Source organism: Canis lupus, chromosome 14 (genome assembly GCF_003254725.2).
Source record: "Canis lupus dingo isolate Sandy chromosome 14, ASM325472v2, whole genome shotgun sequence".
Classification (NCBI taxonomy): Eukaryota; Metazoa; Chordata; class Mammalia; order Carnivora; family Canidae; genus Canis; species Canis lupus.
Window position 1 is genome coordinate 56,100,185 of NC_064256.1, and position 17,965 is coordinate 56,118,149.

General features: G+C 32.7%; 1 protein-coding gene across 1 annotated transcript in view; it reads right to left on the reverse strand.

Annotated features, from left to right (window-relative positions):
• Nucleotides 1-6,423: 6,423 nt before the first annotated feature.
• The window catches only part of ASZ1 (ankyrin repeat, SAM and basic leucine zipper domain containing 1), a 52,441-nt gene continuing 40,899 nt past the window's right edge, over nt 6,424-17,965 (reverse strand). Inside the window, exons 7-13 of the mRNA XM_025464762.3 lie at nt 17,792-17,916; nt 16,964-17,039; nt 15,915-15,971; nt 14,810-14,919; nt 11,199-11,304; nt 10,220-10,333; nt 6,424-6,949 (exon numbers count right to left, since the gene is read on the reverse strand). Of these exons, the coding sequence (XP_025320547.1) occupies nt 6,797-6,949; nt 10,220-10,333; nt 11,199-11,304; nt 14,810-14,919; nt 15,915-15,971; nt 16,964-17,039; nt 17,792-17,916 (741 nt within the window). The 3' untranslated portion in view covers nt 6,424-6,796. The remainder of the gene's footprint in view (nt 6,950-10,219; nt 10,334-11,198; nt 11,305-14,809; nt 14,920-15,914; nt 15,972-16,963; nt 17,040-17,791; nt 17,917-17,965) is intronic.

The window sequence follows — 17,965 nt, forward strand, 5'->3', positions numbered from 1 at the left end:
CTCCCCAGAGAAACAAGCAAAGCTAAAGAAAGCTATAAAAATACAACCTTTATTTAAAGTCTCTGGAAAGAGTCCTAAGGGCTCAGAACCAATGAAGAAACATTTACTCAAGGAAATCTACTAAAACTCAGTAAGAATATTAAATCATGACCCATTCTCTCCCTTACCACCTGCCCCTTGCAGCCCCAAGTTAGCTCAGCTTGGCAGACACTCTGGGCGAAAATGGCCGAGAAGATGGGCTGCCTCTCCCCTCAGCTACCAGATAAGGGTCCTCCATATCTCATCTGAAGGACAAGCCACAGGCGTTTCTCATGCCCCCACCTCTGAGCGTAAGTGGCTACATTCTGGTGTGAAGCTGAGATAGTCGAGGGTTTTCTCCTTCCATTGAGCCCCACAGGATAACGACTGTATCCTGGAAACTGCAGACTGGAATATTGGGGCCCTGATCTCCCGCAAGCCAGCTCACTTACAGGGCAGCGTTGTGACAATCAGCCCGGAAGCCCAGGGGCTACTGCCCTATGCAGCACTCAGAAGAGCGGCTCAGATGTTGCTCAAGGGGAGAATCACTCCCTAAGAAAGGAGAGCTTGCGACTTCTCCCTAAAGGAGTGGACTCTATTTGAAAGAGAATGTGGAGAAAATCAAGCCAAAGTTTATCCTCAAAGACAATAGCTCTTTTTAATTAGCAACAAGCTAAACTACAAGGGAGAGAAACAGGGAAAGGGCTAAGAAGGGCCCTCTCCTGGTCAGAATACACCTCAAAATCTGGCTTCAAAGCTGCCCCTGTCCAAATTTAATTGTCAGATTGCTGGGCAATTCATGCCTTGGGGCATGTCATGAACAGTAGAGCCATCGAGCAGTAGGCAGTGGAACCCGAGCATTGGGTGTAGTACCAAACGCAGGAGATAGCCCATCAGACTAATCAGGAAAGGAGGCTGCTAAAACGGGGCCTGCTAAAACCACTGTCATCTCCAGAGGACTGTATATATGCCCACGACTATACTCTTGGAGGAGCAGCATCAGGGTTTCACACTCTGGGGGAAACAAACTTCACGAAAATAGTCTTGCCATGTCACTAAACAAATGAAAAAAAGCAAACAACATTAACAAAAATTCCATGCGGGGAGAAAGAGAGAGAGGAATCACTTTCCAAAGCTGCTGTATTGTCTAAAATACCCAGTTTTTTAAAAAAAATTATTTATTTATTTATTTATTTATTTATTTATTTATTTATTATAGACATAGAGTGAGAGAGAGAGAGAGAGAGAGAGAGAGAGAGAGAGAGATGCAGAGTGTGTCACAGGCAGAGGGAGAAGCAGGCTTCATGCTGGGAGCCCGATGCGGGACTTGATCCCGGGACTCCAGGATCGCGCCCTGGGCCAAAGGCAGGCGCTAAACCGCTGAGCCACCCAGGGATCCCCTAAAATACCCAGTTTTTAACAAAAAATTGTGACAACTCCAAAGAAACAGGTGAAGTGTAACCCATACACAAGAAAAAGAGCAGGCAATAGAAATTGTGAGAGGGACCGGAAGTTATATTTAAGTCTTTAAAGAAGCCATTATAAATATGTTCAAAGAACTAAAGGAAACCATGCTTAAAGAAGTAAAGGAAGTTACCTTTCTCTGATTGACTTGTTTCACTTAGCACAATACCCTCGAGGTTCCATCCATGCCTCTGCAAATGGCAAGATTTCATTTTTCGATGGCTGAGTAATATTCCACTGTACGTATATGTGTGTGTGTGTGTGTGTGTGTGTGTATCTATCTCACATCTTTATTCATTCATTTAATTGATGGACATCTGGGCTCTTTCTATAGACATCTCCCATTTTCCATTCAGTGATGTAATGAGCACTGGGTGTTATACACAACTGATGAATCACTGAACTCTAACCTCTGAAACTAATAATATACTATGTTAATTAACTGAATTTAAGTAAAATATTAAATTAAAAAGAGAGGTAAATGAAGCTCTGAAGAAAATATCAAGGAGACTATCAAAAAGAGGATTCAAATTCTGAAGTTGAAAAGTACAGTAACTGAAATAAATTCATTATAGTGGCTCAACAGTCAATTTGAATGGACAGAGGAGTCCTTAAAGATAATTATGTGGACAGAGGTTATGCAATCCACAGAGAAAAAAATGAAGAAAAATAAACAGAAAAATGTGGGATACTTTTGGGTCCACCAATATAATGAAAATACCAGAAACTGAGGAGAAAAAGAAGGAAGAGAAAAGACCTTCCAGAGAATAATGGCTGAAAACTTCCGTTTGATGAAAAACATTAATCAACACATCTAGGGAGCCTAATGTATTCCAAGTAGGAAAAATGCAGAGATCCACACCTTAACATATCCTCGGAAGAATGCTGAACTGCCAAAGACAAGAGAGGAAGTCTTGAAAGGAGCAACAGGACTTGTCATGTACAAGGAACCCTGAAAAGTGAACAGCTGACTTCTTATTAAAAAACAGGGAGATTAGAAAGTAGTGGGATGGCTTATTCAGCGCTCAAACAAAACAAAATAAAATGAAACAAACAAAAATCCCTGTCAACCTAGAATCCTATATCTAGCAAGACTTTATTTCAGAGGTGAAGGCAAAACAAAGACATTTCCAAATAGACAAAAGCTTAGAGGATTAACTGCTAAGGCAACCCACCTCATAAGAGGTACTGAATACATTTCTTCAGATTGCAAGCAAGTAAACCCACATGGAAATCTAAATCCATACACAAAAAAACCAAAAAGCAGTGGTAAAGGTAACTATGTAATTATAAATATATATTTAATATTATATATGTAAATAAATATTATATATAAATTATTAAAAATATAAATGTACCTTTCTACTCATGATTTAAAAAGCGTTGATGTAAAGAAATATGTATATAATTGTTGGGCTTATAAGTGACAGAAATGCACCATATTTGACAATAATAACACGAAGGTGGTGAGTGGGAGCAGAGTTGTACTGGAGTTAGAGGTAATGCCAGATGGTAACTTGAACCCAGAGGAACAAATGAAGAGAACCAGAAATGATAAATAAAAATGTAAACAGAGCATCCTCTGTAAGTATAAACTTGATCGTTTTTCTTCAACAGACATACGATTACATAGAATAATTATATTCTGTAATGCATATAAGATGAAATACACATAACAATAATAGTATAAAAATGGAATATAATAAAGCTATATAGGAGGTAACATTTCCATATCTCACTGCAATTTAGTTTTAAGTCTAAAGAGATTCTTATAAGATGTATATATGGTAAGCCCCAGAGCAACCATGAAGAAAATAACTCAAAAATATGGTGAAAAATCATTAAAGTGGTTTTTTTCCTATGTGAAACAAAAGTAAAACGGTGGATACTTCTGTCCAATACACCAATAATCTACCAACAGTGAATATGAGTGGATTAAATAATCAAAAAGCAGAGGCTGTCAGACTGCATAAAAACAAATATAACTCCTAGTTGTAACTCTGTGACCTTCGACTAGGTTGGCAAACTCTATAGGTGGTGGTGGTGGGGGGGGGGTTAAATCTGGGCAACTACCTGTTTTCATAAACAAAATTTTATTGTACCACACTCACACCTATTTATGTATTGTCTACAGGTGCTTCTGCATTACAATAGCTGTGTTAAGAAGCTGTGACACAGACCTTATGGCTTATAAAGCCTAAAATACTTACTATCTGACACTTTACAATAAAGTTTGCTGACTTTTTTCCTTTTTTTTCTTTTAAGGTTTACTTATTTATTCATGAGAGACAGAGAGACAGAGAGAGAGAGAGACAGGCAGAGGGAGAAGCAGGCTCCTTGCAGGGAGCCCAATGTGGAACTCAATCCCAGGACCCCGGGATCATGACCTGAGCAGAAGGTAGATGCTCAACCACTGAGTCACCCAGGTGTTCCAGTCTGCTGACTTCTTATGTAAAGGAAACCCAGTGTAGAAATTCTTCTTCAACTGATTCTATTCCCCAGGAGAGTAAGAAGTAAGGCCATCATTTAAGAGTGAAACGAGGAAGTCTTAGAAGTTTGAGGACAGAGAATCATAAAATAGATAACCAGTGAAAAAGGTAGTAAATGTACCAGGGTAATCGAATAGAGTTGTCAGATGGCACTAAGCACCCCACTTAAGGAGAGTGGCAAGTGTGCATGTTTATCTTTCTTTGAAAGAGACCTGCATCCCAAGAGGTGCTTAAAATGGATTACTTGGGTTTCAAAATTGGTTCCAAAGATACAGGAACATTTTTGATCCCAACTAACTAAAAATTAAATGTTAATTTGAAACTTAAGTTTTTCTACTTTCAACTGCGTAAAATTGACACCTGGTTTACATTTTTATCTGTGTGGTTTTAGAGGGGTCAACGTGGAACTTTTTAAGAGAGAAGAAAAATGATTTGTGCTATCTTAGAATGAGTATTCCAGAAGACACACCCTTCTTGTGGTAAAGCATTGTAATCAAGTCAAACAGAGCAGGAAGAGACTTAAACTCTAGATAGAATTACCAATTTTTAAATGATAAGGAAAATCCTACTTATTCTGTTGATACTACGTGCAAGAAGGAAAACTTAATCACAACAAATGCTGCTCTATTTATTTTCAATCTATAATCTGAAAATTATACTGTATTTGTCATGGAAGTAAAAATATACTCAGAATATGCAGATAAAAATGGACTCTGTAGTATTTCTTTCCCTTGAAGTGCTCAAAGTACTTTGGGGCAGATCACTATTTTGAGGAATTCAATAATCTCTTTGGAAAGCAAGTATTTTATTATCAGTTTGCACAATTTTCATAGTTCATCCTAGTATTTGAGAAATGCATAAATTAGTTTGATTAGAGGAAAAAAAAAATAGTGACCTATTCAGCCAGTAAAGAAACGTGATCATCTTTAAGACGAACTGAGGTAAAAGGCTAGTTAAATAAACAGGTAGGGGATCCCTGGGTGGCGCAGCGGTTTAGCACCTGCCTTTGGCCCAGGACGCGATCCTGGAGACCCGGGATCGAATCTCACGTTGGGCTCCCGGTGCATGGAGCCTGCTTCTCCCTCTGTCTATGTCTCTGCCTCTCTCTCTCTCTCACTGTGTGCCAATCATAAATAAATAAAATAAAAAATTAAAAAAAAAAACAGGTAGTAGTGGGTTTTTTTTTTGAAACTAACATTTATTAAACACCTTCTGTTTGCCTAAGTATGCTAGCAGTGAAACACGATCTGTGTAAAAAGAAGCACCTCTTCTCCTAGCCTATTCTAGTTTAGTTCTAACTCTTAAGCCCATTTATATTGAAGGATATCAGGGCAGCTCAGGTGGCTCAGCGGTTTAGCGCTGCCTTCAGCCCATGGTGTGATCCTGGAGACCCGGGATTGAGTCCTGTGTCGGGCTCCCTGCATGGAGCCTGCTTCTCCCTCTGCCTGTGTCTCTGCCTCTCTCTCTATATATTACTCTGTGTCTCTCATAAATTAATAAAATATTTAAAATAAATAAGTAAATTGAAGGATATCAGAAAAAGAAATGTCTTGATATTAATAAAATAAATAAATAAATTGAAGGATATCAGAAAAAGAAATGTCTTGGTATGGCACTTAGGATAAAATGTCGGACACCAATTCCTTCCAATTCCTTCCAGTGATACATGGTTGAGTATATTCTCAGAAAAGAAATGATGCAAGTCTTACTGCTTTGGTATAACCAAGAGCAGAAATTATCACTAATTATAGTTCCTTATGCTTTTCTTCTTTTCTACATGTTTTTTTCCCTTTGCTTGAGGTTTACTTTTCAATGTTTAGAGATCAACTGCATCTAAGTATGGTAGTAAGTCAAGCAAGATTTAACTATATTCCCTGTGAAAGTGGGCCTGCCCTTTTGTACCTTCACTTTTAAAATCTGAATATCATTTTGATTCTGAAAAAAAGCAAAATCTTGTATTACTTCTTTAGATTGATATGAGAAATTATTTGCCACATGCCACTTACTTACTTTCATAACATCTTTAAAAATGTTACACATAGGGACATGTCATAGTTCCCATAAGTGTATTACATAAAAAAATTTAAGGTACTCTGTGCTTTCTATACTATTGTCAAAATTTTCTTTTTAAATTTACATTTTAAGTATTTTCCTTAGGCTTTTAATTCATAATGCAAAAGCTTTATGTTTTACAATATTTATCCTTTGCATTCTCTGAAATAGTTTAAGAATTATTAATTTCCTAGTGTAATATAACTAAAAAAAATAAATAAATTGCTTGTAATAATGGAAGGGGAAATGAGGACTAAATGAACAGTACTGGCTTATGAACACTTTATAAATTCTGTAGGATTCACTGTGACAAAGGAAAAGTTCTTTTTTGAAATTATTTTACTTTATTTTTTTCATCCTGATAAGTGCCCTCTTTAAGCCCCATCCCTATATTTGCCCCACCTCCCAACCACCTCCCCCTGGTAGCCACCAGTTCTACATAGTTAAGAGTCAGGATCACAATGTTTTTAAATGTCAAAGAATATTGGATAAAACTTTTATTTTGAATGTGATTTAAAATCACAGAATCAAACTTCAGAATCACTTATAATTTACTGCTTAATCAAAATTAACATAAAATGTAACAAATTATATTTTTAACTCAAACTGACAAACTACTTTCTAAAGAAACTTTCTGCTCTATGCTATCATAATTTCTCCTATGGAGTATCAGCAAATAATGTAGTTACACTGTGCCACAAATAGTTAAAAGCAACATTTGTAGATAATTTGAGTAAGATATACACATACATCACTCAAAACAAACATTAAGGTTATTTTCTCTGGAAAGTTAGCTTACAAACAAAAAGAAGAAACCCAAATCCACATATTGTAATAGCCGTCCTCTTCAAAATTCTACTATTCCATGTAGATACTTCTTCCATTAATGGGATATGAGTTGGATCATTTTCTCGCTCATTTTGCAACTAATATTTAGTACAAGAAAATGAAAAGAGTTAATGTAAAGTACACAAAATATTTTTGATTTTAAAAAATATAATATCCATGTTAATTTAGTTGATGTAGAGGCAGCCAATGCAAGATTCCCATGGAAGATTTAAAGTGAACACATATCTTAAAAGACAGTCTTTTCCCCCTAGGATCCCATTATAGTAAATTATTAGTTTCACATTAAGAATAAATGCTTTCATAGATTATTACATTTTAAAATCCTGTTTTTGTATCAGGAGATAAAGTTCCTTGAATGTGAAAGTTTCTATTTTTACCTACAAGCAATGACAACTGTTATTTTCCCTTCTATATTAATATCAAATGATTTCTTTAAAAAAGTGAACCATTCTTGTAGCATACCTACAATACATGAAATTTAACAGAAACTAGAAGATTTGATGCTACTGCTAGAAGTTTAACCCTTTATTTAAACATAATTGCAGGAACAAATACTAACAAAACTTAAGTGGTTCTTTTAGGACTTCTCAGCAATGAAAGTACACGGCCCAGTCAGTTTCTAAATACTCACACATAGAACTCTGTTGCTAAAGAGAAGGCCCCCCAACTCGTGTGTGTACGTTGTGTGTATGTGTATGTATGAGGAAAAGAAAAGGGGAAGATAGATAGTTCATGGGGGAGGGGCATAAGAGGGAGAATGAGGAGAAGCCAAAAGATCCTCAAAAGATAAAAAGAATCAAGCACATTTATAGAGTGATATATACTAGAAACATCCTGGGCTGGAGTGGTGACATAAATATTTTCAACATTAGCAAGAATAACTACTCCTAAAATCTACAGTGTAAATATTTAATTTAAAAAGCCTGCAAAATTAATTTTAAATTTACAGCAGAAAACAGACTTCAATGCCAATCTCATTAATACTGTATTCTTGGCCTAACTTCCAAATGGCTTCATTCAGTAACAGATTCCTTTTTGACACTGATGCTCCATTTACTGAATCCTGAGACAGCCATTCCTTTTATTAACCAATTACTTAGCATGACCCTTTCTGACAGGAGCCTGTCAGTGTGTTGCTTTGAAAGAGAGTGATGTGGTGTTAAAGTCTAGCCTTGACCTCTCCTACCCTCTCTCTTTGTTACCTACATCTATGGTATCTCATATATTTTTAAATTTGCTTCAATTATTATTGGTAAACTGAAATAGCCTAAGTTTAACAGGCATAATAGCATACTCCCAAATCTGAAGCCGTCATAGTTCTCTAAATCAAATCTCATTATGGTGATTACTATTTAAGACTAATCCAGAAAAACCAATGAAATAGCTTGTTCCAAAATGAAGACTTTCCTGACCAAAGAACTGTATCTGCTATTATTATAAACCAATAAATGTGTTTTCAAGGCTGGTTCCTATATAGAAATGTATAAATTCAAGGTAGAGAATGCCAAAGAAAGAAGACTTTGCATTTAGCTACATAAAGCTAAAATTTCTCCTTATAGGTATACATTTTTAAAATAAATATTATGGTACCTGATTGAATTGTTTGTTTTAGAATCAAAGTCACCCCTAGAGAAGTGTTTCTTAATTTCATGCCTTTAGGAAAAACCTTTTCTCTCTCTCTAATTTCATCTCAGTCTTTCTTCCCTACTCCCCAAATGTTTTTAGTTCATCTTGAAGAAATCAAATAATTACCAATCCTGAGGCAAAGATGTCTTGGGGAATTTCCTACACTAAACATTAAAGGATGATGCTCTGCAGGAAGTATCTCTATGTAAGTCCTTCCAAATCTCCCCTGGATCCTCATGAAAAATATCATGCTAAGTAAAATCAATACCATTTTCCTTCACCTTCTTTGAGATGATGAAGGTAGTAGAGATGAGTGGTGCTGTAATTCTCAGGTTGTCAACAAGTTCAGAAAGTAGAAAATTAGATTTTTGTATGAGAAAGTTTGTTTGAGGAGTGGTGTGGATTAAAGGAACACAAAAGTGGAAGGAGAATAGTTAGGAGACTAATGTGTAGCACCGTTGCCTGACATACAGCAGGCACTTTTATGCCTGTGAATGAATAAATGTCAGGGATAATACAACTTCTAAGATGCCTCTTTCTCTAGAAAGAAGGCATCTTCTACAAGAGTCCTGAGATATATTGCTCATTTCCCCATTTAAAATGTATTTATTCCCCTATTATTTTGTAAAATTTGCTTCACAATTTTCTGTTCACTTTTTAAAAAGACTCCTTTTAATCGAGCATATGTTAATAGGCAGAATGACAAATTACCCGGAACACGTATAAAATTGATTTTGAGAAGAACTTTGATAAAATACTAATGAAAATATCAAATGACTTATGGTTGAAGATGCACAAATTGAATGCCTAATCTAACATTCATTTCAGCTTATAGATACCAAAGATACTTATTAAAACAGACTTGGGGAAATCAAAAGCAAGCTCTTTTGCCACATGAAAGTGTTTTCCTTTATTATCTGTCTTTAACAGAGTTCCCCATTTCAGCAACTTGGATCTTGTTATAGCCAATTTTTTTATAGCCAATTTTTTAAGGGGGGGAAATCATCTATCCTTAAATCCAAATACACAGTTCTTATGTGTACAGAAACAAAAAAAAGCCCATACTCTTTAAGTCTAGAAAATAGACTATTTCATCTAAAAATCTATCTTATCAATAGAACTGATAAATGTCATTTTCATAATTTTTCATCTGCATATTTATATGCAAATAAATTTTACAAATATAACTTCCTATCTTTAACAAGTTGATACTTGATTTGCATTATTTTTTTTTGACTGGCTGCATATCATTATAACAAACTGGTGTACCATAATTCATTAAATCATTCTCCTGGCATAGGCCATTATGATATATACAAATTTGAAATCATTAAACTATTGAAGGATACAAATATTTTTATGGTCCTTGGCACATCTTGCCAAACTGTTTCTGAAAGGGGTTGTGATACCAGTCTCACATGAAAATAGCAGATTGGTGAAGAACCAATAATGGGTAGGGTGATGGATTCTCTCTTGCTAATTTAAAAGGTGAAAATAATAGATCTTGTTCTTTTAGTCTGCATTCATAAGAATGAATGACCCACAAAGTTTGTTTCTTATATTTCTCCCTCCCTCCCTCCCTCCCTCCCTCCCTCCCTCCCTCCCTTCCTCCCTTCCTTCTTCCAATTGTCTAGTGGGAGCTTAACTTGCTCTTGTCCAAACTGCTTCATCATCTAACATATTATTTGTACATCATTTTAATCTTTTTAAATGTTAAATACCTTTTGAATTAAGTCTTTTAGTTTGCAGACCTCTTCACTCAAATCTTCAACATTACTAACCAGCTCTTCACAAACTGAAGTAAAATTCCGGGGAGAAGCCCATTCTAGTACTATCTGTGAATATTTTCAAAAGTTACATTTTAAAGAATGGGCAATGACTTTTTACAACTTTGTATCTACAAGAATTATATAGTATTCTCACCCACTAAATTATAATAACTAAAGAGCATTTTTTTGTTGTTGTTCAGGATAAATTCTTTTTTTTTTTTTTTTTTCAGGATAAATTCTGACACCAAAAAGAACTTAGTGATTTTTTTATACTCCTATTAGTTTCCTGAATACATTTACTAAATATATGTATATATGACTTTGTGGAAACTAATATTTAATAATAATAAAATTTATGGTGAACAAATACATTCGGGAAGGTTTTAAGAATATGACTTCTATATTAGTGTTATACAAAAGTCAGAGGAAAACAAGTGCATTAGAAATTTTTCGCTATAAACAAATAGCTTAAACCAAATCACATGAAAAAACTCTACAAAAAAAAGTTTGCTTTTACAGGTCACTTGCACTTTCTCTATTTAAATTTTCTTTCATTAAAAACTTTATATTGATATGGTTTTTTAAGAACACTCAGCACATTGTTTTGTTTCAACTTTCACTTGGGTCTCCTGTCACTTTATATTTTAAACAACTAAATTCCCTTTAAGAACAAATGTTAATTAAGTTCAATACACAGATCAGTTTAATTTTTGGTCTGACTCACTTTCCTTTTCCTGAGAGCTAGAACACAGAGTTTTTCAATTAATTGGTATATAGAGGAGTAATAATTAAACTGGCTTCTTTAGATTTTCTGTGATTTTGTAGATGAAAGATACTATTTTTTACCAGATCAGTGTTTATTGAATTATCATTAACTTATCTGGAATGTTCTTTGGCACTCATACTTTTCTTAAAAACTTTTATAGAATACCTTGTGAGAATTTACAGGCAATTCAGTAATGATATTCTGTACAGCTGTTATTAAATGACCACATTGTTTGTTTAATTTCAGAAGAAAGTTGAGGAACTCATCACCACTAAAGAGAGGAAACAAACAAATAGGAATCACTACTATGAGCAATTTACTTCTACTGGGTTACTCAATGTCTAGTCAAAATATTTACCTGATTCTTTAAAAAATATTTATAGAATAGCTAATATGTATTAGCTATGAAATAGACAGTGAGTATACAAAGAAAACAAGTCTCCAATATTGAGGATCTCAAGCTTCAGCATGAGAGGCATACAATTAGAATACCATAATTCAAAGGGACATGTAAAGAAGGACTAATAAAGGACCAACATCCGAGTATCTGTTACGTGAAGGTATTGCACTGGTTATTTTACACTTATACTTTTAATTCCTCACAACAACTCCTATAAGGTAGATGTTAACATCAGCTTATAGTCGAGACATCCTAAAACTCAGAGATAATGAACTTTGTATAATGGGAATTGAGAATTTGTAACGCTTCACAGAGCTGGTACGTGAATATAGATGTACACAGTGTTAGTGAATAAAAGGAAGATACATACCTGTCTGGTGATGCATAATTTTCAGGGCCACTGAATATTGAAAGGCATGTTGTAAAAATTGTAAACTCTATAGTATGCATTCATCACATACTATGTGAATGGCGGCCCACTCCCCACCCCAGAGCTGTACAATATACCTCCTGTCACAAACAGGTCTCTCTTTTCCCTGTGCCATAAGAGCAACGTGTCCTGGGTGGGGCTGTTTCTCCAGCCTGGTCTCAGAAAATAACAAGAAGGAGATCCACTACAGGTGCAGCCATGATACAAGTACTCAAAAAAGAAATAAAATTTTAAATTTATTTCAAAAGAAATAAATTTTGTTATTACAAATCATTTAGGTTTAGAAGTTACTTCTTACTGCAGCATGACATAAACTGAAACAACAGGCCATGTTTTAAAAATGAGATGTCAAGTATTAGGATAAAATTTATACCTTCAATAAAGGTACTTCGTTTTTTTTAATAATTTATTTTTTTATTGGTGTTCAATTTGCAATAAAGGTACTTCAAATAAAAGATAAAAATATCTGGAAAAATTAAAATTACCACTACTCTTACCACCTAAAAATAATGACTGGTACTATTTTCTTCTAGAGTATTTTCTTATACCAAATATTTTCTTTCAATATTTTTTTTTCTTTCAATATTTTTAATATGCACATATACAACTGGCATTATACCTCACGTTCCATTTTATTTTTTCTCTTTATACTTATTATGAGTATTTTTTCATGACCTTAAGTCTTAAAATAATTTGGAGGACAGAACAGATTAGTGCAATGTAATTCAACCATTCTCCTGATGCTAAATATTTAGAGTTTACAATTTTAGAATCTTTATAAATAATTGATGTGAACAAAATATTTTTATGTAAAATTCTGTATCTTTTGTTTTTGGAGGAGAAATAGTTTCCTTAATGGACACAGTCTTGAGATGCCTTTGATACATTTGAGTAGATGTCAGGTAGGCTCAGGAAAAGGTCTGGACAGAAACTGCTGAAATGTCAAGATATGGATGAAAGCTTACTTTTTTGGTTCAAAATATCTCAAGGTCCTAATACAATAGTTATTATTTTCAAATTGCATTCTCTAATTCTGCAAACATTGAAAGGCTAAGTGTAGGAAAAAGTAAATGTACTGTGAATATGTGTTCTTGTAACAGACTATTTTAGAAAATTTAACACAAAGAAAAGTATCATAAAATAAATCAGTAGCTAGATTGCTGAAGTCACATTACCAGAAGATTATAATCAATCAGTTCAACTTTTCTTGCTGTTAGTTTTCTTATGACTTAATGACTAATTTCTTCTTTAAAGAATGACTTTGAACAAATGGGAAGTAAAACCTTTTTCATAACAGCATGTAAACAGAGTCTATGATTTAATAACAAGGTCAAATTCCTGGAATATATGTCTCCCAGTTATATTTTTTAAAAAATTCAGCAGTTTTAATAAGTGAACATTCAGGATTCTACACATTCTTTAAGTCTATTAAATTCCACAAAGTAAATTCTTACAGGTAACTCTGCCATCACATAAAGAAGTTACATTAAAAAAACTTCCAATTTAGTCATGTAGACCTTAGAATATTCCTTCACAGAGACAATAAGTTAAAAAGATTAAGAAAATTAACAGAGATTCAAGGTTTGCTGATTTTAAGTACTCGCAACTGAAATCTTTTTAAATATTTAAAAGCATTTAAATATTTAAGAGTTATGATGTTATTTTGAATAATGAGGCACTATTTTGAATAGTTCATCTTGTTACAAGATGATAGAGAAATAATTTAATTTTGCAATAAGCTTTTTAAAGAAATCTGGATCATTTAAATTATCCTATGGAAAACTTCTCTAAATTCTAAACTGGTGTGGAAATCTATCATTTGTTTGTTTAATTCATGTTTATTATAGTTGCAATGTTACTTTTAGATAGGATACATTAGTGATGATAGATAGTACTGCATTTTAAGTATATTTTATAAGATATAACTTGGATGAAACTCAAGGGAATTAGGATGCGTGAAAAAAAGGCAATCAAAAAAGGATACATACTGTATGATTCCATTTAGATAACATATGTGAATAATATCAAGATGGGATAACAAAATATTGGTTGTTAAGGATTGGGGGATGGGTGTGGCTATAAGGGAGTAGTGTGAGGGAACTTTATGGTAATGGTATGTTAAGTATACTGACTGGCAATGGTTACATTAAAAAACACGCTATAAAACTGAATACAGCTACACATATACATACAAATGAACACACGTTTAACTGGTGAACTACAAATAAACGATGTGGATTATTTCACATATGTGGGTTTTTTGGTTTCAATATTGTCTTAGTTATACAAGATGTTAGTATGGGGCAAGACTGGGCAAAGGATGCTTGGGACCTCCCTGTACATCTTTGCAATTTCCTGTGATTCTCTAATTATTTCAAATAAAAAAGTTAAGCAATTTATTGTCCCACAAAATATTAATAAAATCAAATACAATTATTTTTAAGATAGGTTTTAGATTACTAATATTATTACAAATCAGTGGTTGACAAGTTCCTAAGACAGAAACCAAACTTTATATATTGGCAACATAATTTCTTAAAGAATAGGCTGAAAATAGAGCTGAGCTACATTAGAGATACTTTCTTATTGCCCTAAGTGAAAAAATTACTACTCTGAATTTTCAACGTTGACACTTAAAATGATTTAAAGAGAATAAGAGCTATACTATCAAAAGCAGGGGCTCTCATATAGTTCATTTAACAAAATGCAATGAAAAAATAAAAGAATGTTTCTAAGTGAGATGCACTGTTTTGCTTTTTGGTAAAACAACTTTACAAAAATTGATATTATAAAGTACCTCCCACCTCAGAACATAATATATTGTAAAATGAACTATTTCCTTGAGAAAATTATAGTATCAAGTAAAAAGACTCAGAAACTATGAAAATTAAACAGTTTAGTTCTTTTTTAAGAACAGCTGATTCTAAATACTAATATTAACTTTACCTGATTTCCAACTTTGCCACTTCAGGTAATTCTCCAAATTTTATCTCTTCTACCTCTAGTTCTTTAAGAGCAGCGAGAATTTTCTGCTGATCTCTACTGGTAATTCCATTCTAAGTAGAAATAATTTTTTTTTAAGTAGAAATAATTTTAAGATGCAACAAGACAGTAATACTTGAGTAATTTAATATGTAATATTACTAGATAAATTTTCTACTTGATTAATTCACACCTTGAAAAAACAAATACATATTAGAAAAATAAACACACTGAAAAATAGATGGCTTGCTTTTAACTGTGATTGATAAGGTTACATCATTCAAATATTTAGATATATACTATAGTCATTTTTTTCTGCAAAACTGGATTCTCAAAGCAATACTAGATATTAAAATATAATATTTCTAAAACCACCACAGTAAAACAATTTTTTCCTTTAAAGTATTACTTAAAATATTATCAGTGGTTATATAAGGATTGTCTTCCATTTGTCTTTACCTTTAGTGTTTTTTTTTTTTACCTTTAGTGTTAACTAAATTTTCTCTCCTGGACTTAGCTAAGTAGTATGTTTATTTTCACTTTTATTTTGTTTTTGTTTTTTGACTTTTAGTAATACTGAAGACTTCAAGTTTCCAATGTAGTTCATGGAGGAAGATTATTACCTTTTAGGTAGCCTATTAAAGTATCTCTAATATTTCCCAAGCTATTTTCAAATTGTTACTTAATAATACTAGATAGCAAAATAATAGGTCTTGATCTTTTGGAGAACCCAGCAAAAGGCAGTATCTGGATGACACATATCCATATCTATGTACACAAAAAGCCACCTCTTACAAAACTATTTCAGATTTAGAACTGAAGCTCCAGTTTTAGTTGAGATGTCATGATTAATCTGAAGGAAAAAAACCAACTCTAAGTCTTTAAATGTTCTTAAAGCAACTTAATACTATTACAGAAGATTTTAGATATGGGTATCCATAACCATATCTAATAAAAACCTAGCAAAAGATCATTTATAGTATGTACCCCTAGGATTTTAAAGTAGAAAAAGCATCCAGAATTCTTAAAATATGAAAGAATGTTTGGAGTTTTTGAAACTGATACTAACCTTTGTAAATTCATCTTTCTGCATGGTCAAAAGGTGTCTTAAGGTTATATCTCTTTCCTGTAGGAAAGAAAAAATGCCACCTTTCAATATAAATAAAACATCAGTAAGGGAAGTAAGCAAGTGTCATAAATTAGTCAGCTATACGCTACCCTCCTAAACAATTTTCAATTCTAAAAGGGGATAGGATATATAGGTATAGAACTATACTACTGGGTAGACAGTAATGAGTGTCTTAATATATATTATTATCTTAAAAAGTACATACATAGCCAGTTTCCCAGATTCAAAGAAAATCATTATAACTTAATTCACTCACATAGAGAAAGAGAGCTTTATAAAATTTGACAGAAATTACGTTTTCAGAATATTTTAAATTTCTAACTGCATATTAAACAATCAACATTTAGTTTTACTCAATATTTCTCAAATAGGAAGAAGTTTCAAGATTGTACAGTGAAGCCCAATTCTGAACTACCTAAACAGAATAGGCATATTTCTAAAGAGAGACTATCTGACATAGTGCTTTACTGCTTCATATCAGCTAAATGGCTGGTAATGGTCATCTATTCAAACTCCATAATACATACCTAAAGTATCTATAACGGTGCTAGGCATATGATTTAATTTAATCTCTATGATAATTCTAAACCATGTATTATACTTCTGAAAAAAAGAGATTTAAGTAACATATTTCAGTTAATAATCATTAGAGTTAGAATCTGATACCTGATTTGTTTGACTGAAAATCATGCTTCTAATATGGGAAGATCAGCAACTGTAAAAACAAACTAAGGGCTTAAATGTACAAGGAGTTCTATGAAGTTTTAGGCAGTGAATAAAAGCTGTTTATTCCAGCCAGATTCAAATTTATGTAAGTTTCTAGAATAAGAAATTTTCAAATGTTTTTTAAGTTTAAAATGAGATCTACTACAAGTTATGGAGAAATGTGAACTTGGTACTTTTATATAAACATACTTATGAATTAATATTTAGTTAACAAATAAACATATGTATGTAACTCACTATAGCTTGCTTACATAAAATCTTACCTTTAATAAATCCATCATATGTTCAAGTCCAAGACCATGTAAAAATATTTCCAGATCTCCAAATGCTGTATATGAACTATATATATTTATAGCAATGTCAATTTCAGAACAGACTATAAATGCACAATCAACATATATTTATAATACAGAAAGAGAAAATGAGAATAAGAATGAATAAGAATGGATCTATAGGAAACATGGTTGCAAATTCACACACTACATTTCTTTTTCAAAGAAAAAAGGAAAGTTTCTCCAGTGAAGATCTAAGTTAACAGAGAAAATGATGACAGTAAAATCTAGCTTGTCCTTCCTAAGAATGAAATTAATTAGTTGCTATTAGGTATATTTCTTGTGAGGTCTGTATATATGAAAATCACTTCAGTTGTAGGATGTAAAGATTTAATAATTTTAAATGTGGGTAGGTGAATAATTTTGTGGCCATGTACTGAACTCCATTCAGAAAAAAAAAATGTATTTTTAGTTTTAGCTTATAAAATCAGAAATCTAAAAAGAATTAGAAAGTAAGATGCAGTCTAGTTTGAACACTAACAAAAATATAATTTTAGACTCTTTTAGAAATAAATTTCATTATATTTTATTTAAAGCCAGAAATTATTTTCATTACTGTTAGTTCATATATAAAATTTTCCTAAAATTCTGAAAAAAAAAGCATTTAAAATCCAGACCTTCCTCAGTGATATTTAAAAATGCTTGTTAAAGTAAAAAATATATTTTAAACATCATCACATTTACTAAAACTTATAAAAGCATGCATATTTTTTTACTTATTTATAGGTTATTTTGTTGAGCAAAAACATGTTATGTTACCTAAATATGTGATCTTTTTCTTTATCAGAATCCATTGTCAAGAGTTTACAAATAGTCTCTTCTTTGGTTAGATGTTGAAGCTTTCCCTCCAATGGATTTAAAGTTAAAGAAAGAAAACTGAAGATCTGCAAAAAGTTAACAAGCCATTCAAATATATTTAACATTATTATACAC